The sequence below is a fragment of the Erithacus rubecula genome (assembly GCF_903797595.1).
Source record: "Erithacus rubecula genome assembly, chromosome: 16".
Lineage (NCBI taxonomy): Eukaryota > Metazoa > Chordata > Aves > Passeriformes > Muscicapidae > Erithacus > Erithacus rubecula.
Window position 1 is genome coordinate 2,024,772 of NC_136668.1, and position 27,258 is coordinate 2,052,029.

The 27,258-nt window shown below is 55.2% G+C and overlaps 1 protein-coding gene and 2 pseudogenes across 3 annotated transcripts in view; all 3 read right to left on the bottom strand.

Annotated features, from left to right (window-relative positions):
- LOC306808875 (uncharacterized protein) overlaps positions 1–17,252 on the bottom strand; it is a 111,191-nt gene extending 93,939 nt beyond the window's left edge. Inside the window, 5 exon segments of the mRNA XM_079319887.1 lie at positions 1,214–4,026; positions 8,671–8,695; positions 10,292–12,772; positions 14,433–15,187; positions 15,190–17,252. Coding sequence (XP_079176013.1) covers positions 1,214–4,026; positions 8,671–8,695; positions 10,292–12,772; positions 14,433–15,187; positions 15,190–16,897 — 7,782 coding nt within the window. The 5' untranslated portion in view covers positions 16,898–17,252.
- Positions 17,253–17,258: 6 nt separating this feature from the next.
- On the bottom strand, positions 17,259–22,907 carry LOC306808876 (protocadherin gamma-A12 pseudogene; annotated as a pseudogene). The gene is made up of 2 exons: positions 20,442–22,907; positions 17,259–17,294 (listed from the first exon to the last, which is right to left on the bottom strand). The product of its transcript is annotated as a protocadherin gamma-A12 pseudogene (transcript).
- Positions 22,908–23,235: 328 nt separating this feature from the next.
- On the bottom strand, positions 23,236–27,251 carry LOC306808877 (protocadherin gamma-B5 pseudogene; annotated as a pseudogene). Its single transcript has 2 exons — positions 24,759–27,251; positions 23,236–23,436 (listed from the first exon to the last, which is right to left on the bottom strand). The product of its transcript is annotated as a protocadherin gamma-B5 pseudogene (transcript).
- Between the last annotated feature and the right edge of the window lie 7 nt (positions 27,252–27,258).

Sequence of the window (27,258 nt, forward strand, 5' to 3'; positions counted from 1 at the left end):
AAAGATGCAGCTTAAAATCTCAACGGAAAGTTTAAGGCTCCAAATCTTTGATATCACTTCCTAAGATAAACCGAATGTTTCCTTAGCTCATGCAGATTTACATTTAATCAAGACATTCTAGGTTTCCTTTTTTTTCCCCAAAATTATTTACTAAAGCATTGAAGATCGTAAGTAAACTATCCATGTAAGTATTTCTCAATCCCGTTGGTAGGATATATTTTCAAGAAAAGAGTTAGATAAACACACTACCAAAGCACAGGTCTTAAATCTCTGCTGACCACTAATCAATATACAGATACCTACATCGTCGTCTGGACAATCTTTCTGATATGATCTCTTCGTATCTCAGATGTCCACCCTAGTCAAGAGACTGGAAAATATTTACTGTTCTCCATGTACCCGAGTTCTCCTAAATCCCCCAAATCTCTATGTAAAAAAGATAGAGAAAAAGTCTATGAAACAGAAATTATTCATCACTCTCACCAGTGTACGAAATAAAGACCATGAAGAGCAAAACACAACGAACTGCCAGCATAAAAGTAGCCATCTAGTCCCACTACCGTAATCCCCCACAAAACGGGCAAAAATCTCTGTGTTTCCTAAGTTTGGAGAATGGAACTGTCCACATCCATTTCCTTTCTAAACCAAACAGGGACTAAGTTTAAGGAACAGGTTTGCATAAAGCTAGACACGAGTTCCAAGCACACCCTTTCTGAACAAATCAGTCAGAAAGGAAAAAGCTCCAACATCAAGCATCTGTGCTCTGTATTTCCTCCTCGACAAAGTCTTGTGGAATCAGTTGTTCCCCCTCCATAGAACAGCAATCTACTTTCAGTACTTCAAGTCTGGAAGACATTACCTCTCTGCTGAAGTTGAAACTTTGAACAAGGAGGAATCAAGTCTATCCAACTCTCCTCCATACATAGACTCCGGGACAGACCATTCCTCATTTCCATCCACCACGGAGCCAGGAAAGTGCAACTGACAAACACAAGACACCAGGAAACATGGCAAACCACGGCTACTACCAAAAAGGGGAACTGTAGCCAGAGCAACACAGTTGCATCTCTTACCAAGGAGAAATCAAAAATTTCCGCGGCTGAGTAGAGACGCAAATAAGGACTCCCACCTAATACCACCCAGAGAAAACCAGGGCTAAAATGCCAAATTTCCGGAAAGCCGTAAATAGAGGACGACTTCATGCTTTACAGACCTGCGGTGCGTCGGGGTCAGCGGGCACCTCTCCCTCGACAGCGCTGCAGTTTAGGTTCGGTTTCTCACAGCAATCACCGCCCAGAAGCTCCTCCGCCGACAGCACGGGCACCGGCGGCGGCGGCCAAGCCGCCTCGGGCGCGGCGCGGGCCGGCGCCGCCACGCACAGGTTGTAGGAGTAGGGCAAGGTGCCCTCGCAGAAGTCGGCCGGGAAGGCGGCGCCGGCCAGCGAGAAGCGCTGCGCGCCCAGGCAGCGCAGCACGGCGGGCGGCCCGGCCCGGCGCAGCCGCGCCAGCACGGCCAGCGCCACGCTCAGCACCAAGAGCGCCGACAGCAGCGCCAGCGCCAGCACCAGGTAGAACTGCAGCTCGGCCGCCGCCGCCGCCTCGGCGCCCGCCGGCCGCTCGCTCAGCTCCGGCAGCGCCTCCTGCAAGCTCTCGGCCAGCACCACGTGCAGCGTGGCCGTGGCCGACAGCGCCGGCTGCCCGTGGTCCTTCACCACGGCCACCACTCGCTGCTTGGCCGCGTCCCGCTCGGACACGGCGCGCGCCGTGCGCACCTCGCCGCTGTGCAGCCCCACGCGGAACAGCGCCGGCTCCGACGCCTGCACCAGCTCGTACGACAGCCACGCGTTGCGCCCCGCGTCCGCGTCCACCGCCACCACCTTGGCCACCAGGTAGCCGGCCTCGGCCGAGCGCGGCACCACCTCGAACGCCGCCGCTGCCGGACCCTCTCCCGCCGCCGCCGCCGCCGCCGCGCCGCCCGCGCCCGCCGCCGGCCAGAGCACCCGCGGCGCGTTGTCATTGCGGTCCAGCACGAAGACGCGCACCGTGGCCGTGGAGCTGCGCGCCGGCGCGCCGCCGTCCTGCGCCCGCACCGCCACCCAGAACTCGCGGCACTGCTCGTAGTCCAAGGAGCGCTGCGCGTACAGCGCGCCGCTCCGCGCCTCCACCGACACGAGCGGCGCCGCGCCCGCCGCGCCCGCGCTGCCGCCCGCCAGCCAGTAGCTCACGCGCCCGTTGGCGCCCGCGTCCGCGTCCCGCGCCTGCACGCGCAGCACCAGCGCGCCCGCCGCGTTGTTCTCCGCCACGTACGCGCTGTACGCCGCCTCCTCGAACACCGGCGCGTTGTCGTTCACGTCCGACACCTCCAGCACCAGCTCCGTGCTGCTCCACAGCGCCGGCCTGCCCCGGTCCCGGGCCACCACCGTCACGCGCTGCTCGGACGCCTGCTCGCGGTCCAGCGCGCTCGCCGTCACCACCTTGTACGAGCCGCCCGGCGACGCCACGATCGACAGCGGCGCCTCGCCCGACAGCTCGCACGACACCTGACCGTTCTCGCCTGAGTCCGGGTCGTTCACGTTCAGCACGGCCACTACGGTGCCGATTGGTGCGTCCTCAGGCACCGGGCTCGAGAGCGACAGAACTGTGATCTCAGGCGCATTGTCATTCACGTCCTGCACGTCCACCTCCACCTTGCAGTGAGCAACCAAGCCACCACCGTCTATCGCTTCCACAGCCAGGCTGAAAGCTCGCGTGTCTTCGAAGTCCAGTGCCTCCTGCAGCGTTATCGTTCCTCTCTTGGCATCCACCGTGAACTTCTGAAGCACCTTGCCCGGCATTTTCCCGAAGCCGTAGGTGATGTGGGCGTTGGTGCCGGCGTCCGCATCAGAGGCGGAGACGTTCAGCACCGTCGTTCCCGGGGCAGCGTCCTCACGCAGGCTGACACGGTACCGATCCTGCGCGAACACGGGTGGGTTGTCATTGGCGTCGGTGACGTTTATCCACAGCTGGGCGGTGCCAGACCGGGGCGGGTCTCCACCATCCACCGCACTCAGCATCAGTCGCAGGCTCGGCTCGCTCTCCCGGTCCAATGAGTGGCGCAAGACCAGCTCCGCGGATTTACTGCCGTCTTGGCTCTCCCTTACCTCCACAGCGAAGTACCCGTTGGCCTCCAGCTCGTAGCCTTGCAGCGAGTTACTGCCCACGTCCGGATCCTGTGCCACGCCCAAGTAAAACCGGGCGCCGGGAGAAGTAAACTCGTTGATTTCCAGCTGAAATTTGTTCTCCAGAAAGCGCGGCGCGTTGTCATTCACGTCCTCTATGGCTACTTCGATTCGGAAAACGTTCAGCGGATTATGCACCAGGGCCTCGAAGCTGACAGAACAGGTCGCAGATGCGCCGCACATCTCCTCCCGGTCCAGCCTCTCGTTCACGTACAGGTTCCCGTTCTCCTCATTCACTGTGAAGTATTTCAGCTGCTTCTTGCCGGCAGACGCCACCTGCAGCTTGCGCGCCGGCAGCTCGTCCGCGCTGAGCCCCAGGTCCCGCGCCAGCGGCCCCACGAGCGAGCCTCTGCCCAGCTCCTCGGGGATGGCGTAGCGGACCCGCTCGGCCGCCGCCCGCCACCACACGCACAGCAGCACCGCGCCCAGCAGCGCTCGCCCGCCGCCCGGCCCGAGCCTCTGCCGCCGCCTCACCGCCATTCTCTGCCGCCACAGCTCGCCGCGCTCCTGCCTCCTGCCGCTGCCCTGCCTCCCTTGCAGCCGCTCTCGCCACACACCGCACGCACCGCTCACAGGCAGCGCAGCCAGCCCGCTCGGGCCGCCTCGGACGCCGCTGCTCCCCGCCAAGGGCCGCCTCTCGCCGCCTCTCGCCGCCTCTCGCTGCCGCTGCCGCTGTGTCCGGCGCCGGGCGAGCGAGCAGCCTGCGGGGGCAGGACGCTGCGGCGGCGGCGGCTCCAGCGCCGCTCGGCGGCGGCCAACAGCGACACCCGGAGGCGCCGCCGCGCCACTGCAGCCGCCGCACGGCCGCGCTCAAGGGGGCCCGGCTTTGGGCGGGGCTCAGCGCCCGCACCGGATCCGGGGGCTCTCCTCCACTGCAAACCACGAGAGAAAAAGCACTTTCTTAATTCGACTCCATGGCGTTTCCACCTGACATGTGCAGTCGGATGCTTTTAGCGCATTCTTTTGAGTCACACTGAACAGTCACAAGCAAATATTAATGGCAGGGCAGTTAAGAATGGAGTTCAGCTGCTCTCAGTAAAATCTCTGCACATCTACAGAAATAAGAAACGATAACATTGAGAAGACATGAAGTGCTTTCTCGGACTTTGTCACATCTTGAATTGTCCCTTTATTATCTGGGACAAATTAATTTCGGTTATATATCACCTTAAAAAAGTAAGCTGTGGCAAGATAGCAGAATAACATATACTCTTCTCTTTCTGACTACTTGAAGTTGCTTATTCTGCATCTCCATATCTGAGTTTCTAACAATAGAAAGTGGAAAAAAGTTCTGAGTCCTTCATACAGCCAAAAAATATTTTCAGTTTCCAAATTAAGCTTTTCTTTAAAGGTCATTAAATCCACACCTCTGCCATAAACAGGAACACTTTCTGATAGACTTGAACGTTGTAGGCATATCCAAAATAGCTCTGGGCTAAACGTTCCATATTCCCGCAAACCACAGTGTAAAACATTCTCCTAATCAAAACTTGCCTTCCTTTAGTTTAAACAGTCCACTCCTGTCCTATGACCTCTGGCCCCGGTACAAACAGCTCTGTTCATATTTTCTATAAACTTATAAGTAAATTCAAGCAGGAAACAAAAAACAAACAAACAAACAAAAAACAGAAATTAAGAAAAATAAATTAAAATACCACACACAGGTATCTTTTCTCCATGCTTGAAGACCTAAACTCCTCAGTACTTCTGCATAGATGTTCCAACCCTCAGACCACATCCATGATCCTTTGGGGAAATCTAGCATGTCCGTTTGGGATATTTGCCTAAGATCTGCATGCAGACTATCCTCTAATGAAAAGATTTTATACGGGGTGAAGAACCTCCCTGGACCTGCTGGTCAGAGTACTTGTTATGCAGTGCAGGACACAAATTGAGAAGCAGGTGGCCATTGGCAGCTCATGTCCATTTTATCACCCACCAAGAACCCACAGTACTTATCTACAAAGTTGTTCCCTAAACCCTGCTCTCTGTTTAAACTGGGGACTGTCCTAAGCCAGGTGCCTTACCCTGTTCAACTCCATCATGTTTACATGGGGCCACTTCTCCAGCCCATCCCTCGTTGGCATCTCTGCCCTCTCGTGAGTCAACTCAAATTGGTGTCAGCTGCAAATTGTCTAAAGGTGCACTCAACCCCATTGTCCATGAAGGTACTAAATTGGTCACTACTGGAAAGTACTGGTCCCAAGAAGGACCCTTGAGGGACAACAGAAGTTACTGATTTCCACCTGCACATTGAGCCACTGTCTGTGACTCTTTGGACGTGACTCTCCAGCCTGTTCCTCAGCCATTTCACAGCCTCCAGATGATTGCCCAGAATATTCTTCTGGGTGATGACGTGGGGGACACTGCACACGTTCTCCCAGTGGCCCCTGGACTGTTCATGGAAACCTTGGCTGGGCTGGGTGGCCGCTCTGCACTTGGAGGACTGCAGCAGAGATGCTTCAGCACTATTACAATACAAACAACATACATCTGGTTGAGCACAAATGTGCTTAGGAAACCTTCCTCTTTACAGCTGTAAACATCTAAGGTGTGTGTGTGGGAACTTCACCTGCATTTCAACAATTGGGACAGAGGAGACCTTCCACATAAGATCAGACACATGCAGTTTGAGCTCATGACAACACATCATGAAATTGTTAGAATCATCTAGAAACTAACAGATGCAATAACATCCTCTAAGTCTCACTTGCTCTATAGAATCAACTCAAATCACACCACACTCTATCAGGCACAGGCTTGTGTTATCTGTGACACATGAAGAGCAAGGGAATGAACGAGTTCTTCTCCAGCCTCACACACTGAGCTCCTCTGCCTTCTTTTCCTTCTCTGCCATGCAACTGGAAGGTTTTGGATGTGTCGCCTCACCAGTCACAGTTATCATGAGAGGATAATGCACTACAGGCACACCCAGAAGGGAGGTAAGTTTGCTCATCACAATTATGATAGAGAATGGAAGGATTCTAAAGCACACAATAATGATGAACAACCATACTAAAAGATCAGCAGTCTTCCAATGGAGAATGACTAATCAAGCCTTCGGCTTAAAGGGAATCTCCTCCCTTTCTTCACACTATCACACACTATTTCCCACAAAGATGCAATGTCTGCTAAAGCCATATTTACATCTATTTCTCCCAACAGTGACAGACACAGAGTCACTCTCATATCTCCTGTATCCTACTCCCACTGGAACAACAGCAAGAGACAATAACACACCACGCATTGTTAAAAATGGTAGGTTGTTGATAATTGTAAATACACCTACATATGGAGTAAATCAAGGCAAAAAAAAAAAAAAAGAAAAAAGCAAAACATGAATCAGACAAGGCAAGGAAACATCAAAAAAGTTGTGTCAGAGATGCTAAAAGTGAAGTCTTCTGGGCCTTAATTTCAGGCTTTAAAATTCATCCCTAAGAGCACCTGGAAGTCACTGAGGTCACAAGTTGCCAGGAAGGCTCTTAAGATTTACACTGGAGAAAGAGATAGGGGGGATCATTTGAAGAAGTAGTTCTCTCCTCTCCGACTTCTTCTACTGTGTGGCCTGCTCACACTGTACAATCATTAAACCATCATTTTAAACAGATCCTCATCAGCCTCTTTATCAAGTTAAATCTCCTCATAAATTAAAACAGATTCTCCTATTGCTTATACTTCCTATTCTTCCTATTCTCCACACACACAGTTCTTTCCAAAGAGGCTAGGAAAGGATTTGCTGAAAAACGACAGTCGCTGTTTCACATTTAAAAACACTGAGCAGGACAGTGAAATGGAGCTGAAACCATTCTCAAAACAAAGCCCTGTATCAGAGTGGAATTACAACTCTGAAGAAATTCTACACCACTATGTTGCCTAGAGTTACAGAGGGATAATGGAAGTTTCACACAGGATTAATTAGCTGCTCTAGACAAGAATTATGGTTCCATATTAACAGTTACTGTGGAAAATGTTATGGTTGGGGGACTGTCATTCTCTTTCATGAGAGAGAAACCAGAATCAGAACAGAGCAGAAATGGCACTGACCTTGGCACCAAGCATCAAATCAAATAATTTCTCAGCCAAACCCACACTGAGTCACCGATTTTCCTGGCACAGAACTGAGCTCTCACCCTCCTCACTCTGCATTCACAGCCTTTAGTTTCACCATCAACATATACCAAAAGTTTGGATGTACATTGGCCATTGAGAAAATAACACCTTGGGGAAACATATGTTTATGAAGTGGTATTTGTCTAATGAAATATTCAAGGTCAGGCTGAGTGGAGCTCTGATCAACCTGGTCTGGTGGAAGATGTCCCTGCCTGTGGCAGAACAGCTGGAACAGGATGATCTATAAAGTCCTTTTCAACAAAAAATCATTCTGTGATTCTGTGTTTGAAAATCATGAGTCTCTGATTACATGTATGGCTTCAAGGTATGGATGAGAGATTCGCTGCCTGCTGGATAATTATGTTTTGGAGTTTGCAGCATTGTCCGGCACAATGAGAATCAGCTTCACTCCCTGAAAAATATCAAAGCAAACAAACAAACAACCAACCAATGCAATCCAAACCAAAAGTCCAAAAGAAACACTACATCTGCGCAGTCAAGCATGGAGAGTCACCAGAAAAGTATCAATCATGGCCTCACATTTCAAATTGTGCCAACTGCAGTGTACACACAAGACAGGAAACTCAATTGTAACTGATACACAAGAGGCCTCACACAGGAGCTCACTACATAGACACCACACAGTCATTTCCTTGCATAAGAAGACAAAGAAAAAGCTTGGAACTACAGCTGTGGGCCTAATCTAACTGTTGGAACAAACAGACACCATCCATTCATTCCTTTTGAGCATTCATTCCTTTTGAGTGAAATCCAGCACCGGCCCTGGCTCTGGATAGACAGACTTCTTCTCTCTGCCCAAACATAACATGAAAGCAAAATTTCCATACAGTCATCATTCAAAGAAAAGCTCTGTGCAGCAGCTTCTCTCATCCCAAGCATCACAACTAAGATTATTCTGCTCCTCCCCATTATATGAAAAAGTGGAAAATGTTTTACAGACCATAAATTATTACCAGCTCTTTCCAAGACCCAGGTATCCAAGCATCAGCTCAAAGGCAACATCTTTATTCTCCATCATATGGACTCCTCAAAACATGTGTTACTGCTACTCTTAATGCGAAAGAATATGGAACCCAAACTAGGCCATTTCAGGCCAAAACACATGATATAAAATCATAAGACTCCTCCTGACTCATCTTCATGAGGACAGCAACAGCCCACAGGATGAACAAAACTCATGCCAGGTCTGCACCAGCACCTCCTCACATGCCACACACCAACATTCCCCACTAACCCTTCATAGCTCACATGGTTATCACAGATCTCTTAGATTAGAAGGAGATTCCACCAAAAGGAAGGTTGATCAGGCAGTATCTGCTTACCATGGATAATATTTGATTTCTTGCCCTAGACATGTGACAAGAAAAAGCATTTATTACAGAGACATTTTAAAGAAACATGTCCATGAAAATCTGTCTCTTTTCACCTATAAACAGGAAAGAACCACCTTCAGATCATCAGGAGAGCGAGATAGAAAGTGAACACCTGCAGAATTGAAGAGCTCACAACACACTTCTGGATTACATAACTCAGAGTAGATGATTAATAATGTTGTTTATAGGCATAGAGTGTATTGCTTGCTCTTCCCATACAGCATCTTCCATAAGCAGAAAATTGAACTTTGAAGTTATATAATTATGATGACATGCAAATACTTAGTAAGAACCTCCCAGGGTTCAAACTAATGCTGGAATAAATATCGTCTAAACAACTAACTTGAGAAGATAAACCTTGCATTGCTTCATACTAGAGATAGGAACTGGAAAGGAAAAACATTTCCTTGAGACGTTCAGCAGACATTCACACACAGCTCACAGAACACAAATTTCCAACCCTTCACGTTGTCCATAGCATTCCTTCACCCATGCATCTTAAGAAAATCTGAAAGTGGAGACCCAGTTCTCCAGACCGTTTTTCTTCCCACCACCAATTCCACACAGATATTTTTACATCTCTGTACCATGGAAGCTGCATTTGCCTGCTCTCTGAAATTCTGTGAAGAGACTTCTTAGGTTTGAAAGGAATAGCTGAGAAGGCTTCCAGAGACACTGAGTCAGAGAATATCTGCACTGGGGGAATTCAGCCGGCCTTCTATCTCCTAGTGCACCTTGAATCTCTCCCTCCCCATTCAGGCAATTCTCTTGCCATGCTAAATATTTTATAGCCCAGGCTCATCCAGCTTCCTCTGACGTAGCTCCACCATGAAAATAAAGAAAAAGAAAAAGCCATTCTGCCATTTCCTCCTTCATTTCCTTCTCCACTTGCAGCCGCCCAAAAGTTTCCAAAGAGTCAACACCTCCAGAGGATCCCTCATCTTCACAACAGGCAAACAGATACCATCAAGGACCACTTCTTGCCAGTACCAACCCTCTACTGGGGATAAAGATCAAAGCATGCATGATGCAAAGACTTTTTCTGCTGACCACCACTATGTATCATGCAGAACAATAAAGGCTGAGAACAACATGCTGAAAAGTTCCACGCAAAGCCATCAGCTTTTTTTTTTTCTTTGAGACATTCAAACTATTTAAGCACTTGTGCTATTGGAAAGAAACATGAGCCTGATAAAAAGGTGAATTCCTTAATAACGTGATACATCAGTTCAGAAGATCTCTCCTAACAGGAAAACGGATTCTACACAGCACAGGTGACATAGGGAAGGGGTACCCAGAAGCTGATCAATACCCAAACTTCACACATAAAGGACAGCCTGAAAACAGCAGTCTTTTCTCTCCTTCCTTCTTGAATAACTAGAAAGTGGAGGACACACCTGATGATCCCTGAACGAGAGGAATGGGCAGCATCACCCAGAATGTCACCGAAGAAATTTTTACTTAGCTGTCGAGAAAAATCTCCTATACAAGGCATCGTACACGGCGGGGAAAAGGCAAAGCAGTACCATGAGGAAGTGTCGTAGAGAAAATCTGGGAAAAAATACCTCACCGATGGCACGAGGCTATCCGAGGTTGGGGCGCCGGCAGGATCCTCGTCCCCCAGCAGCGGCGCGGGCTCGTCGGGCAGCGGCCGGGCCGGGAGGGTGTCGCAGCAGCTGCCGCTGGCCGAGAAGCGCAGCTGGCTCTTGCGCGAGTCGGCCGTGAGCGACACGTCGTGCGAGTAGGACTGCAGGAAGGCGCGCACGCCGTCGATGCCCACGAAGTGCGAGACGGGCACGCCGCGCAAGGCGCCGCCGGCGGGCGGCAGCAGCTGCTGGCGGCGCCAGCGGCGCAGGCGCAGCGCCAGCAGCAGCAGCAGGAAGGCGACGAAGAGGCAGGAGACGGCGGCCACGGCCAGCACGAGCCAGCGCGTCAGGCTCACGGCCTCAGGCTCGCCCGGCGCCGCCGCCTCGTCGGCCGCGCTGCCCAGCTCGGCCAGCAGCTCGGCCACGCTCTCGGCCAGCACCACGCTCAGCGTGGCCGTGGCCGACAGCGCCGGCCGCCCGTGGTCCTTCACCACCACCACCAGGCTCTGGCGCGCCGCGTCGCGGGCCAGCGGCGAGCGCGCCGTGCGCACCTCGCCGCTGTGCAGCCCCACGCGGAACAGCCCCGGCTCCGTGGCCTTGGCCAGCTCGTACGACAGCCACGCGTTCTGACCCGCGTCCGCGTCCACCGCCACCACCTTGGCCACCAGCGCGCCCGCCTCCGACCAGCGCGGCGCCAGCTCCACGCCCGACCACGCGCCGCCCGAGCCCGAGCCCGCCCGCAGCGCGGCCGGCGGCGGGTACAGCACCTGCGGCGCGTTGTCGTTCTCGTCCACGACCAGCAGCAGCACCGACACGTTGCTGCTCAGCGCCGGCGCGCCGCCGTCCTCCGCACGCACCCACAGCCGCAGCTCGCGCACCTGCTCGTAGTCCAAGGAGCGCAGGGCGTACAGCGAGCCCGTCTCCGCCTGCACCGACACGTACGACGACAGCGGCGCGCCCCGCACCCGCCCCTCCGACAGCCGGTAGCGCACGCGCGCGTTCTGCCCCCAGTCCGCGTCCGTCGCGCGCACCGTCAGCACCAGCGCGCCCGCCGCGTTGTTCTCCGCCAGCCGCGCGCTGTAGCGCTCCTCCGCGAACACCGGCGCGTTGTCGTTCACGTCCAGCACGCGCAGCGCCAGCACCGCGCTGCTCTGCAGCGCCGGCCACCCGCCGTCGGTCGCCCGCACCGTCACGTTGTACTCGGACACCTGCTCTCGGTCCAGCTCTCTCGCTGTCACCACGCTGTAATATCTTCCGTTGGAGCTCTGCAGCCGGAACGGCAGATCTCCTTCGAGTGAGCAGCGCACCTGGCCGTTGTCCCCCGAGTCCTGGTCCTGCACGTGTAGGAGGGCTACAACCGTCCCGGACGGAACGTCTTCAGAGATCTCATTCAGGGCTGACGATACTGTTATTTCTGGTGCGTTGTCGTTTACGTCTGTCACGGTTATCGTGAGTTTGGCCGTGTCGAAAAGGGCTCCACCATCATGTGCCTGCACCTCCAGTTCATAGCAGTCGTCTTCTTCAAAGTCCAAGCTGCGCAACAGACTGATGGCTCCTGTATTGACATCCAGATAATACATCCGCGAGATTTTTTCTGTGGTTTTCTTTAACGAGTATTTCACTTGTCCATTCAGCCCTTCATCTGCGTCTGTGGCTGTGACGATGACGAGGAGGGAGCCCACGGGCATGTCCTCGGGCACACGCACCGTGTACTCCGCCTGGCTGAACACCGGCGCGTTGTCGTTCGCATCCAGCACCGTCACTCGAATCCGAGCCGTGCCCGTCCGTGCCGGATCGCCGCCGTCCATCGCCCTCAGCACCAGCTCGTGAAACGCCGCCTCCTCCCGGTCCAGCGCCTTCGCCAGCACCAGCTCGGGACGCTGATCGCCGCCGGGGCCCGTTTGCACGGCCAGCGAGAAGTGCTCGTTACCGCTCAGCTCGTAGCTCTGCAGGGAATTCGGGCCCGAGTCTGGGTCGTGAGCGCCAGCCAGGGGAAATCGCGATTCCGGGTCTGTCATCTCGCTCATTCGAAGCTCTACTTCTGCCTCTGGGAAGCTGGGTGCGTTGTCATTAATGTCTGTGATTTCCACTTCGATTTCATAAAACTTCATCTCCCCCTCCACTATCAGCTCACAGCGCAGCACGCATTGCTGCACACGCTCGCACCGCTGCTCTCTGTCGATCCTCTCTGCCGTCACTAAATGTCCCGTCTTCCCGTGCAGAGCGAAATACTGACTCCTGCCTCTTTCTATTAAGCGAAAATCACGGTCGCTTAGCGCCGACAACTGCAGTCCCAGGTCCTTCGCCACGTCGCCCACGAACGAGCCCTTGGGCATCTCCTCGGGCACCGAGTAGCGCAGCTGCCCCCACGCCGCCTCCCACGCCGCCAGCAGGATCAGCCAGAGCAGAGCTCGCTGCCGCCGGCTCCAGCACCTCCCCGCCGCGCACATCTCCGCCGCCGGCAACTCTCCGCCGCCGATCACGGATGATCCTTACGCTTTCAGCCGCTGCTGCCGTTCCCCCCGGTTCGCTGCAGCTTATTTCTGCGCTGCTGGAACTATCGTAGACAGCTCAGCAACCGAGCTAGAAATCTAGCGATCGTGTGATCGAGTCTACCCTCAGCGGGCGGGGCTGCAGCGCTCCGAGCTTCCTCTCGCTCCTCTCGGTCAACAGCGGCGCCCGCAGCCTCCTCCCGGCACTGCAGCACCGAGCGCTGCCCGCCCTGCCTCGCCCACGGGCGGCTCGCGGGGACGGGACATTCGCCACGGAGATATCGCCCGCGCTTCGGCTTTTCTACAGCCGATCCACAACCCTAAACTGATCATCAGAGAGAAAAATGTAAATTCCCTCTGTGGTTATGCTATTTCCACCACGCGGGAAAAGTCATTAGTGTGGATATAACTTAAGTAAAAAAGATTCTCATTATATAACGAGCACAGTATTATCAATCTTAATTTACTACTCCAAAATTACAATCTCCATCACGAATTTTTGGAGCACTCATCATTGACTATACCAAAGAAACTGGCTCTAAAGCAGGGAATATGATAATTAGACCATTTCCCGCAGAACTACAGCTATCAGGCTCACTAGCATATATTTTCCTAAAGCACAGGACATGGATTGCTTTTAGTACGTCGTTCCTACCCCACTCTTCTGGTTTCAGGGAAGCAAATAAAATAAATAAAAAATACCGAACAACAACCCATCAAGCAACAGCAGATTAAGTAAGACATCTCTGGGCTACAATTCTTGCAGATACCTTATCTTAAAACTTAGCCTACATTCTCCTCATTGAGAAGGGATGAAAGACCAATAACTTCCCTGTCGTGAACACGTATATTTGTCGGAGAAGAAAAAAAAACTCCAGCAGCAAGCTTCAATTCCAATTTCCCCACTCTGTTATTCCAGAACCTCATATCTGATCATATAGAAAAACAGTTAGTGTTCAATAGTAAAATGAGAAACTGCTCGAAGACCTACGAAAATTCGTGCCTGGATTAAAGCTATCCATTCCATTAAAGCTGTCACCAATGTAGCAGTCTTGTGCAAAACTTCGGAAGACACATGATAATATGGGAACATTGTCTAGCAACCTATAATATTCCTCTGAAAAACAGCAATACCAACGATTTCCCATTACAGAAACAATGTCCGGAAGAAAACAGCCTAGTGCTACCATTTTTGCATCAGACTTAGAGCAAAACATGAGACGGCAATCCGCGGTGCTTTCATAGCGATGTAACACCCAACAGCGCAAAAGCATTGGTCAGCTTTTGTTCAGACGTGAGATACGTTCAAGTACACGAGTTTGGGGAAAAGGATATTCGAAGAAAAAGTTTCAAACACGAAGAATCAAACTTAGATTTTTTAATGGCAGATCACCAAACTACTACGTTCAGGACTCAAAAGGAAACCTCTAGTCAATACCTCTAAGGTACTACCATCAAATAACTAAATGCAAAGTCCGGTTACCTGCTGAAAGTGGTAGGAAGACACAGAACTGCATTCTTTCAAGACTTAAAATATAATCCGAAAAACAACAGGCGAAAAAACAAAGGGAAAAGAGGAGTATGTCACAAAAAGGAACAAGGCGAACATAAAGGAGTATTCAGGTTTACAGACCTGCGTTGCGTCGAGCTCGGCGGACACCATTCCCACAACGGCGCTGCTGATCGGGCTCGATTTCTCGCAGGAATCGGCGCCCAGAAGCTCCTCCGCCGACAGCACGGGCACCGGCGGCGGCGGCCAAGCGGCCTCGGGCGCGGCGCGGGCCGGCGCCGCCACGCACAGGTTGTAGGAGTAGGGCAAGGTGCCCTCGCAGAAGTCGGCCGGGAAGGCGGCGCCGGCCAGCGAGAAGCGCTGCGCGCCCAGGCAGCGCAGCACGGCGGGCGGCCCGGCCCGGCGCAGCCGCGCCAGCACGGCCAGCGCCACGCTCAGCACCAAGAGCGCCGACAGCAGCGCCAGCGCCAGCACCAGGTAGAACTGCAGCTCGGCCGCCGCCGCCGCCTCGGCGCCCGCCGGCCGCTCGCTCAGCTCCGGCAGCGCCTCCTGCAAGCTCTCGGCCAGCACCACGTGCAGCGTGGCCGTGGCCGACAGCGCCGGCTGCCCGTGGTCCTTCACCACGGCCACCACTCGCTGCTTGGCCGCGTCCCGCTCGGACACGGCGCGCGCCGTGCGCACCTCGCCGCTGTGCAGCCCCACGCGGAACAGCGCCGGCTCCGACGCCTGCACCAGCTCGTACGACAGCCACGCGTTGCGCCCCGCGTCCGCGTCCACCGCCACCACCTTGGCCACCAGGTAGCCGGCCTCGGCCGAGCGCGGCACCACCTCGAACGCCGCCGCTGCCGGACCCTCTCCCGCCGCCGCCGCCGCGCCGCCGCGCCCGCCGCCGGCCAGAGCACCCGCGGCGCGTTGTCGTTGCGGTCCAGCACGAAGACGCGCACCGTGGCCGTGGAGCTGCGCGCCGGCGCGCCGCCGTCCTGCGCCCGCACCGCCACCCAGAACTCGCGGCACTGCTCGTAGTCCAAGGAGCGCTGCGCGTACAGCGCGCCGCTCCGCGCCTCCACCGACACGAGCGGCGCCGCGCCCGCCGCGCCCGCGCTGCCGCCCGCCAGCCAGTAGCTCACGCGCCCGTTGGCGCCCGCGTCCGCGTCCCGCGCCTGCACGCGCAGCACCAGCGCGCCCGCCGCGTTGTTCTCCGCCACGTACGCGCTGTACGCCGCCTCCTCGAACACCGGCGCGTTGTCGTTCACGTCCGACACCTCCAGCACCAGCTCCGTGCTGCTCCACAGCGCCGGCCTGCCCCGGTCCCGGGCCACCACCGTCACGCGCTGCTCGGACGCCTGCTCGCGGTCCAGCGCGCTCGCCGTCACCACCTTGTACGAACCTCCTGACGACGCCACGATCGACAGCGGCGCCTCGCCCGACAGCTCGCACGACACCTGACCGTTCTCTCCAGAGTCCGGATCTTTTACGTTTAGTACGGCTACTACGGTGCCAACTGGCGCGTCCTCAGGCACCGGACTCGATAGAGACAGTATTGTAATTTTGGGTGCATTGTCGTTCTCGTCCGTGATTTCTATTTGCACCTTACAGTGTGACACTAAACCCCCGCCGTCCCTCGCCTCTAGACCGAAGCTGTATTTACTCTTCTCCTCGAAATCGAGGGCATCCGACGTCCTGACCTCGCCGCTCTCACTGTCGACAACGAAAAACTCGCTGATGGCGCCTGGAACATTGCTCAAGGAGTAGGTGACTCGCCCATTGATGCCGGCGTCCGCATCTGTCGCCTGCACCCGCAACACAAGAGATCCCACCGGCAGATTCTCCGGCACTCGAGCCTCGTAGAAGCTTTTACTGAACACTGGCGGGTTGTCATTGGCGTCTGTCACATTGACCCCAATCTGGACAATCCCGGACCTCGCGGGCTCCCCGCCGTCCACTGCTGTCAGTACCAACTCAAAGGAGCTTTGCTTCTCTCGGTCCAGCACTCTCTCCAGTACTAATTCCGGCTGCTTGCCTCCATCGGGGCTCTCCTTTAAGGACAGAGAGAAGGACGGGTTGCTGTCGAGTTGGTAACTCAGCAGCGAGTTACTTCCAACGTCCGCATCATGGGCCATCTCCAGGGGAAAACGAGCACCGGGTTGGATTAATTCACCTATTTCGAGGTCCAGAATAGCCTTGCTAAAGACTGGGGAGTTGTCGTTCACGTCCTCAATCACCACGTCTACATGGAAAACATTTAGAGGGTTGTGCACTAGCGCCTCAAAGCTGACAGAACAGGTCGCCGATTCGCCGCACATCTCCTCCCGGTCCAGTCTCTCGTTCACGTACAGGTTCCCGTTCTCCTCATTCACTGTGAAGTATTGCTTCTCCTCGCTCAGCCGCAGCCTGCGCGCCGGCAGCTCGTCCGCGCTGAGCCCCAGGTCCCGCGCCAGCGGCCCCACGAGCGAGCCTCTGCCCAGCTCCTCGGGGATGGCGTAGCGGACCCGCTCGGCCGCCGCCCGCCACCACACGCACAGCAGCACCGCGCCCAGCAGCGCTCGCCCGCCGCCCGGCCCGAGCCTCTGCCGCCGCCTCACCGCCATTCTCTGCCGCCACAGCTCGCCGCGCTCCTGCCTCCTGCCGCTGCCCTGCCTCCCTTGCAGCCGCTCTCGCCACACACCGCACGCACCGCTCACAGGCAGCGCAGCCAGCCCGCTCGGGCCGCCTCGGACGCCGCTGCTCCCCGCCAAGGGCCGCCTCTCGCCGCCTCTCGCCGCCTCTCGCTGCCTCTCGCTGCCGCTGTGTCCGGCGCCGGGCGAGCGAGCAGCCTGCGGGGGCAGGACGCTGCGGCGGCGGCGGCTCCAGCGCCGCTCGGCGGCGGCCAACAGCGACACCCGGAGGCGCCGCCGCGCCACTGCAGCCGCCGCACGGCCGCGCTCAAGGGGGCCCGGCTTTGGGCGGGGCTCAGCGCCCGCACCGGATCCGGGGGCTCTCCTCCGCCTGCAAACCGCGAGCGCAGACGCAGATATTTCATGCGACTACATTTGAGATGTGCTTTTGGGTACATTCAGTTCATCTCTTGTACTTCCACTGTATGTAAGTAAGACTTAAGAATTTGTGGCAGAGCAATAAGGAAAGGAACACAGATGCTCCTTTAAAAACCGTAATAGAGCTATTAGAGCCAGGGCTTTGTGATAACTACTGTAAGCGATGAGTTTTGGAGCCTATCAGCTCTCCATTATGTATCTTGAATACTACTTTTCTCACATGGGATAAAGTAACCTCTGAAAGAGATGAGTTTAAAGCAAATTTAGAGCTTTATGTAAGAATGAATAACGCTTTTTTTTTGCCTCAATTATGAAATCTTTTTTGTATTTTTGTGAACATACTTGATAGTTTTGTACTGGAAAAGTGCAAAGCCATTTCCAAGCCTTTCAAAGAACCAAATAAAGATGTTTCACATCCCGTTAAAAACTATTCCGTCCATAGTTCAATATTGCAGAATGACAGTCATTGACCTTTTGCAAAGGCATGGCAGGGAAACAATGACACAGGCCTACACCCCAGGCATGAATCTAACTATTTTTAAAACAAAAAAATCTTTTGGTACAACAATTTCCTGGATCTAAACCAGTCTCTCAATCTACTCAAACTGCAATCCAAATCTCCAGAGAAACTAAACTTGGTCTGGTTATTCTGACAACAATCCTGCGACCACCACAATGCATGAATTAATGTTTCTTACTCTGTCAGTTGTAGTAGATACACAACAAGAGAAACTCTCTTGCACCACATACACAAGACCTCAAACTGCACACGCCAGCCACTCATTCCCCTGGGCCATGAAAAAAGGAAAGTGCTTGCAACCATAGTTTAGGGACTCATCTAACCACCAAGAAAAAAAAGGAACTTTATAGGTCTCTTTTATCCATTTTGAACTATACCACACTAAACTTCTGCACCTGCCCTCTCTATGGAAAGAATTATTTCTGTCATCACACAACACGAAACCAAATTTAGGAGAGAGACACTATTAAAAGTTGCTCTCACGACCTCTAAGATCCCAGGGATCACAAACAAGAATGCATGCACAGTGATTTTTGTGCCCTTCACAATAATTTCAATAATTCTGGAATGTTGTAAAGGCTATAACACCTCAGCAGCTCAAATTGTGATCCAGGCACCAAATATTACTCAAAGGTAACATCATCTTTCCCCAGCAGATGCGATCTTAGGAGAGTATGTGACTCTCCGACTCTGAATACAAGGTTTCCATCAGTGCCCAAGAATTACCATTCACAGAATACATCATCAAACAGAAAATCAAAATGATGAAGACTCAAACTGGCCAAATTATGGGATATCAAATAAGGAAGACACCTTCAGACAATTTTCAGAACATCAAGAATAAACTCTGTGAGTCTACAAAGCACAGGCCTTGTCTCCAACATTACCTTCTCAGAAACAAGTCTATCCTCAGCCCAAAGAGAATCCAACAAAACAAGTGTTTCTCGCACAGCTTCCCATTGCCATGGATAATATTTCACTTCTAAACCTGTCTATATTAAAAGGATGAGAATTTCTCCCAGTAACATTGAAAAGGACTTCTCTAAAATCGAACAAGACATAAGGTTTACATCCACAGAAAAGACGGGATCAACACAGACTCTTGATGATGATGGCACCAATGTCAGGAGCAGAGTTCAGGTACTTAGCAGGTGATGAATACAGAACTTGCTTCACACAAAGTTCCTTACCCACAGGCCATAAGTACCTAATTAAACCATTCATTAAAAACAAAAACAACAACAAGCACACAGTAGGACACTCCCAGGGCTCCCCACACAGCTGAACTAAGACCTCTTAGGGCAAACTTATCATGGTAGAAGAAAATTTCACAGAATAGGCCTGAACACTGAGCATGAAAAGAACAATGTCTCTCCTGTTTCGACAGACTCCACAGTCAGGCCACAGGTCTCTTGTCTCCAGCCCTGCACAATTCGATGGTATTCTCTGAAAAACATAATCTGCAAGAACGTGTAAATCTCACATAAAACATCTTTAACATCCACGACCATCAATCCATGTACATTTACCAGGAAGGGGAGTTGGACATCTCTGCAACGTTCAACAGCCTGACATTTCCGATTATCCCAACAGTAGCAGGTACAAGAGAAGGGTATCCAGTGAGTAAAATGCCCACACAGCGCCAACACAAGAGATCACACTAATGCCCACTCACGCAGGACCTTAATGTAATTTCTTTCTACAGTATAAAGGAAAAGAAAAAAAAAAAAAAAAAAAAAAAGCCTGGAACCACAAGTGTGGTCTCGTACAACAACAAACAAACTGAATTTCTACACCATCTTTACACCTTCCACATTCTCGAATTTTCCAAACAAAATCGCAGCAGACTTTGAGACACCTCTCTATATGCACAAGCAGATTTTTCACCCTGCCGAAACATTACGCGACACGAAAGCTACAACTGCAGAGTCTCTTGAAAGAAAAACAGTACAGAAAACCTCTCACTTTCTGAGAACGATCACTGATACCCAAAGGAAATGTCCGCAGCTAAATAAAATAAACCACTCCCAAATGCAGAAGCCATAGGACTCTATAACAGCATCGAGTAATCACAAAAACTGTTAATCCTATTTCAGCAAAGGGCTAACATGGAAGGTTCATGATTCTCACAGTTTAAAATTATGTTCTACACGAAGCCACTACGTGTTGTTTCAAAAGAACTTCAACCTGCTCATGAACACGTGCTATCAGGGAAAGACATCACCCTGCAAAACCCGCTAATTCCAAATGCATATAATGCAACACAACCATTCAATATCCGAAATTCTGAGAGGAATTACACTTCTCAGAGGAAACGAAGAAGAAAAGAAATGAAACTTGATAAAAACACAAAGAAGACCTTCACGCAACAGAAACCTCGTTTCTCCAACCCGTCCAAGTCAAACTGAAAAAGGACTCCACGTCCACTGGCAGCAAGAAGCACCAGAAAACAGCGTCCAGATAAACGAGGATGTACCTTCCATGTCTTCAAATATGTCTATGCAGTACACGGACGAGTAAAAATGTGAGTAGAGCAGCGAAGAGAAGCGTCGCACAAACAAGATGAACCCAGAAACTCACCGCGGGAGAAGCGGAATCCTCTGGAAGGGCGCCGGCAGGATCCTCGTCCCCCAGCAGCGGCGCGGGCTCGTCGGGCAGCGGCCGGGCCGGGAGGGTGTCGCAGCAGCTGCCGCTGGCCGAGAAGCGCAGCTGGCTCTTGCGCGAGTCGGCCGTGAGCGACACGTCGTGCGAGTAGGACTGCAGGAAGGCGCGCACGCCGTCGATGCCCACGAAGTGCGAGACGGGCACGCCGCGCAAGGCGCCGCCGGCGGGCGGCAGCAGCTGCTGGCGGCGCCAGCGGCGCAGGCGCAGCGCCAGCAGCAGCAGCAGGAAGGCGACGAAGAGGCAGGAGACGGCGGCCACGGCCAGCACGAGCCAGCGCGTCAGGCTCACGGCCTCAGGCTCGCCCGGCGCCGCCGCCTCGTCGGCCGCGCTGCCCAGCTCGGCCAGCAGCTCGGCCACGCTCTCGGCCAGCACCACGCTCAGCGTGGCCGTGGCCGACAGCGCCGGCCGCCCGTGGTCCTTCACCACCACCACCAGGCTCTGGCGCGCCGCGTCGCGGGCCAGCGGCGAGCGCGCCGTGCGCACCTCGCCGCTGTGCAGCCCCACGCGGAACAGCCCCGGCTCCGTGGCCTTGGCCAGCTCGTACGACAGCCACGCGTTCTGACCCGCGTCCGCGTCCACCGCCACCACCTTGGCCACCAGCGCGCCCGCCTCCGACCAGCGCGGCGCCAGCTCCACGCCCGACCACGCGCCGCCCGAGCCCGAGCCCGCCCGCAGCGCGGCCGGCGGCGGGTACAGCACCTGCGGCGCGTTGTCGTTCTCGTCCACGACCAGCAGCAGCACCGACACGTTGCTGCTCAGCGCCGGCGCGCCGCCGTCCTCCGCACGCACCCACAGCCGCAGCTCGCGCACCTGCTCGTAGTCCAAGGAGCGCAGCGCGTACAGCGCGCCCGTCTCCGCCTGCACCGACACGTACGACGACAGCGGCGCGCCCCGCACCCGCCCCTCCGACAGCCGGTAGCGCACGCGCGCGTTCTGCCCCCAGTCCGCGTCCGTCGCGCGCACCGTCAGCACCAGCGCGCCCGCCGCGTTGTTCTCCGCCAGCCGCGCGCTGTAGCGCTCCTCCGCGAACACCGGCGCGTTGTCGTTCACGTCCAGCACGCGCAGCGCCAGCACCACGCTGCTCTGCAGCGCCGGCGACCCGCCGTCGGCCGCCCGCACCGTCACGTTGTACTCCGACACCTGCTCTCGGTCCAGCTCTCTCGCTGTCACCACGCTGTAGTAGCTGCCTTGGGAGCTCTGCAGCCTGAACGGGACATTCCCTTCGAGTGAGCAGCGCACCTCGCCGTTAGCTCCTGAGTCCCGGTCCTCTACGTGCAGCAGGGCCACCACAGTGCCCGAGGGGGCATCCTCAGATATCTCAGTCAGGGCTGACGATACTGTTATTTCCGGAGCATTGTCGTTGACGTCTGTTACAGTGATCGTGAGTTGTGCCGCGTCGAAAAGTCCCCCACCATCATGTGCCTGCACCTCCAGGTCATAAGATTTACCTTGCTCGAAATCCAAGTTTCTTAATAGCTTGATCGCTCCTGTGTTGCCGTCCAGCTGGTATGTCTGTGAGACTTTTTCTGTTATTTTCTTTAAAGAGTATCTCACGTGTGCGTTTAGCCCCTCGTCGGCGTCAGTGGCTGTGACGGTGACGAGGACGGAGCCCACGGGCACGTCCTCGGGCACACGCACCGTGTACTCCGCCTGGCTGAACACCGGCGCGTTGTCGTTCGCGTCCACCACTGTCACTCGGATCCGAGCCGTTCCCGTCCGTGCCGGATCGCCGCCGTCCATCGCCCTCAGCACCAGCTCGTGAAACGCCGCCTCCTCCCGGTCCAGCGCCTTCGCCAGCACCAGCTCGGGACGCTGATCGCCGCCGGGTCCCGCCTGCACGGCCAGCGAGAAGTGCTCGTCACCGCTCAGCTCGTAGCTCTGCAGGGAATTTCGGCCCGAGTCCGGGTCGTGAGCCTCAGCAAGGGGAAACCGCGACGCTGGGACTGTCGTTTCGCTAATTCTGAGTTCTTCTTCTGCCTCTCGGAAGCCGGGCGCGTTGTCGTTAATGTCTGTGATTTCCACTTCGACTTGATAAAACTTCATTTCCCCCTCCACTATTAGCTCACAGCGCAGTATGCATTGCTGAACACCCTCGCACAGTTGCTCCCTGTCTATCCTCTCGGCCGTCACTAAATGTCCCGTCTTCCCGTGAAGAGCGAAATACGGCGTCCTACCTCTCTCTATTAAGCGAAAGCCATGGTCGCTTAGCGCCGACAACTGCAGTCCCAGGTCCTTGGCCACGTCGCCCACGAACGAGCCCTTGGGCATCTCCTCGGGCACCGAGTAGCGCAGCTGCCCCCACGCCGCCTCCCACGCCGCCAGCAGGATCAGCCAGAGGAGAGCTCGCTGCCGCCGGCCCCAGGGCCTGCTCGCTGCGAACATCTCCGCCGCTTCACCTCACGACTTCCGGCTGTTCCCTCCTCCGACTAATTATCCGCCTCCTTTTTCAATTCAGGCCCCAGATCAGCGCTCCCAGCATCTGCCGCAGATCCTTCTGTCTCGTTGTAACACGGGTCCGCACTGCGGGGACTCCCCCACTCCGCCCGCCTCCGAGTGTGACAGGGAATGGCCGATTGAATCTCTCCTCGGCGGATTATCCTCAGTGTTTCAGCCGCTGCCGCTGTTTCCCCCGCTTCGCTGCAGCTCGGTTCTTCCCCGCCGGAACTATCGTAGACCGGTCAGCCACCGAGCTAGAAATCCAGCGATCGAGTTATCCGTTCCGCAGCGGGCGGAGCTGCAGCGCTCCGAGCTTCCCCTCGCTCCTCTCGGTCAACAGCGGCGCCCGCAGCCTCCTCCCGGCACTGCAGCACCGAGCGCTCCCTCGCCCACGGGCAGCTTGCGGGGACGGGACATTCGCCACGGAGTCATCCACCCTGCTTCGGCTTTTCTCCAGCCGATCCCCAACCCTGAACTGATCAGCATAGAGAAAGATGTAGAGTCCTCCTGTGGTTATGCTATTTCTACAGCGCGGAAAAAAATCCATTTGTGTGGATATATCATAAATAAATAAGATTCTTATAATATGAAGCGCATAGTATTATCAATCCTATCTTACTACTCCAAAATTATAATCTTCATTACGAATTTTTGGATCAATCATTATCAAATCGAGCAAAGAAACTGGCTCTGAAGTAGGAAATGTGATACTCAAGGCCTTCCCCGGAGAACTACAGCTTGCAGGGTCATTAACACATATTTGCCTAAAGCACTTAAAATGCATTGCTGAAGTACGTCATTTCTATCACATTTTTCTGATTTCAGGGAACCCAAATTAAAAAAAAAAAAAAAGCACCAAGCAACTGCAGATTAAAAAGAGTGCCTGAGATAATTAACCTTCTAACTAAGTCTTCTCTGAGCTACAATTCTTGCAGACACCTTATCTTGAAACACGGCCTACATTCTGCTTCAGAACGGAGGCAAGACCAATAACTTCCCTGTCGTGAACACGTACACATCACGAAGGAAAAAAAATATCATCAAGCATGAATTCCATTTTTCCTATTCTGTCATTCAAAATCATCGTACCTGATTACACAGAATAAGAATTAGTATTCTATATTAAAATGAGAAGCTGCTCGAAGACCTACGAAAATTCATGTGTGGATAAAACCTATCCATCCTTTAACGCTGTCATCTATGCAGCAGCCTTGTGCAAAATTTCGGAAGATACGTGGCAAAACAGGGGAACATTGTCTAGGGAGGAGCAACCTGTAATATTCATTTGGAAAACAGCAATACCAACGATTTCCCATTGCAGAAACAATGCCTGGAAGAAAGCAGCCTAGTGCTACCATTTCTGCATCAGCATTACAGAAAAACATGGCACGACCCTCCGCAGAATTTTGATACGGATTATGTAACTTCCAAAGGCGCAAAAGTAGTGGTCAGCTTTTGTTCATCTGTGAAACAGGTTCAAGTACACGAGTTTCGGGAAATGAGAGTCGAAGAAAAAATTTCAAACACGAAACACCTTAGATTTTATAATGGCAGACCACCTAACTACCCGTTCAGGACTCGAAACGAAATCTCTAGTCTGTACCGCTCAGGTACTACCATCAAATAATTAATGTAAATGGCTGGCTGCTTGCTGAAAGTGGTAGGAGGATACATAACGGCACGCTTCTAGAACTAATAAATAACCCAATCAACACCAGACCGGAACACCAACGAAGGAACACGTCCATGCCTCAGAAAGGCACAAGTAGAACTAAAGGAGTTTTCAGGTTTACATACCTGTGGTGCGTCCGGGTCGGCGGGCGGCTCTCCAGCCACGGAGCTACTACCCAGGCTCGGTTTCTCGCAGTCATCCCCGCCCAGAAGCTCCTCCGCCGACAGCACGGGCACCGGCGGCGGCGGCCAAGCCGCCTCGGGCGCGGCGCGGGCCGGCGCCGCCACGCACAGGTTGTAGGAGTAGGGCAAGGTGCCCTCGCAGAAGTCGGCCGGGAAGGCGGCGCCGGCCAGCGAGAAGCGCTGCGCGCCCAGGCAGCGCAGCACGGCGGGCGGCCCGGCCCGGCGCAGCCGCGCCAGCACGGCCAGCGCCACGCTCAGCACCAAGAGCGCCGACAGCAGCGCCAGCGCCAGCACCAGGTAGAACTGCAGCTCGGCCGCCGCCGCCGCCTCGGCGCCCGCCGGCCGCTCGCTCAGCTCCGGCAGCGCCTCCTGCAAGCTCTCGGCCAGCACCACGTGCAGCGTGGCCGTGGCCGACAGCGCCGGCTGCCCGTGGTCCTTCACCACGGCCACCACTCGCTGCTTGGCCGCGTCCCGCTCGGACACGGCGCGCGCCGTGCGCACCTCGCCGCTGTGCAGCCCCACGCGGAACAGCGCCGGCTCCGACGCCTGCACCAGCTCGTACGACAGCCACGCGTTGCGCCCCGCGTCCGCGTCCACCGCCACCACCTTGGCCACCAGGTAGCCGGCCTCGGCCGAGCGCGGCACCACCTCGAACGCCGCCGCTGCCGGACCCTCTCCCGCCGCCGCCGCCGCCGCGCCCACCGCCGCGCCTCGGGCGTCCGCCGCCGGCCAGAGCACCCGCGGCGCGTTATCGTTGCGGTCCAGCACGAAGACGCGCACCGTGGCCGTGGAGCTGCGCGCCGGCGCGCCGCCGTCCTGCGCCCGCACCGCCACCCAGAACTCGCGGCACTGCTCGTAGTCCAAGGAGCGCTGCGCGTACAGCGCGCCGCTCCGCGCCTCCACCGACACGAGCGGCGCCGCGCCCGCCGCGCCCGCGCTGCCGCCCGCCAGCCAGTAGCTCACGCGCCCGTTGGCGCCCGCGTCCGCGTCCCGCGCCTGCACGCGCAGCACCAGCGCGCCCGCCGCGTTGTTCTCCGCCACGTACGCGCTGTACGCCGCCTCCTCGAACACCGGCGCGTTGTCGTTCACGTCCGACACCTCCAGCACCAGCTCCGTGCTGCTCCACAGCGCCGGCCTGCCCCGGTCCCGGGCCACCACCGTCACGCGCTGCTCGGACGCCTGCTCGCGGTCCAGCGCGCTCGCCGTCACCACCTTGTACGAACCTCCTGACGATGCCACGATCGTCAGCGGCGCCTCGCCCGACAGTTCGCACGACACCTGACCGTTCTCTCCAGAGTCCGGGTCGTTTACGTTCAGGAGAGCCACCACGGTGCCAACCGGAGCGTCCTCAGACACGGGACTCGAAAGGGATAGAATGTTGATCTCGGGCGCGTTGTCGTTCTCGTCGGTGATGTCGATCTGCACTTCACAGTGATCGGTGAGTCCGCCGCCGTCCGTAGCCTCTAAGACAAAAACGTATTTATTTTTCTCCTCGAAATCCAGGGCACCCGCCGTCCTAATCTCGCCACTCTCGCTGTTGACAGTAAACAAGAGGCGCACTCCATCTGGGACGTTGCCAAAGGAGAAAGTCACGCGCCCATTGGAGCCCGCGTCCGCATCTGTCGCCCGCACCTGCAGCACCATCGATCCCGCCGGAAGATTCTCTGCCACTCGAGCCTCGTAGACGCTTTTACTGAACATGGGTGGGTTGTCATTAGCGTCTGTCACGTTGATGAGAACCTGCAATGTCCCGGACCTGGCAGGCTCCCCTCCGTCAACTGCTGTCAGCATCAGATCGAAGGAACTCTGCTTCTCCCGATCCAACGCTCTCTCCAGCACTAATTCCGGCTGTTTCTTTCCACCCGGCTTTTCCTTCACTGACAGTGAAAATGACGGGTCGCTGGTGAGATGGTAAGTCAGAAGGGAATTACTTCCTGCATCAGAATCTCTGGCCAACTCCAGCGGAAAACGAGCACCCGGAAGCGTCAACTCCAAAATTTCCAGTTCCACAGAAGCCTTGCTGAAAACTGGGGAGTTGTCGTTCACGTCCTCGATGGCCACCTCGACGTGGAAAATATTCAGCGGGTTGTGAACAACGGCATCGAAGCTCACCGAACACGTCGCCGACTCGCCGCACATCTCCTCCCGGTCCAGCCTCTCGTTCACGTACAGGTTCCCGTTCTCCTCATTCACTGTGAAGTATTTCAGCTGCTTCTTGCCGGCAGATGCCACCCGCAGCTTGCGCGCCGGCAGCTCGTCCGCGCTGAGCCCCAGGTCCCGCGCCAGCGGCCCCACGAGCGAGCCTCTGCCCAGCTCCTCGGGGATGGCGTAGCGGACCCGCTCGGCCGCCGCCCGCCACCACACGCACAGCAGCACCGCGCCCAGCAGCGCTCGCCCGCCGCCCGGCCCGAGCCTCTGCCGCCGCCTCACCGCCATTCTCTGC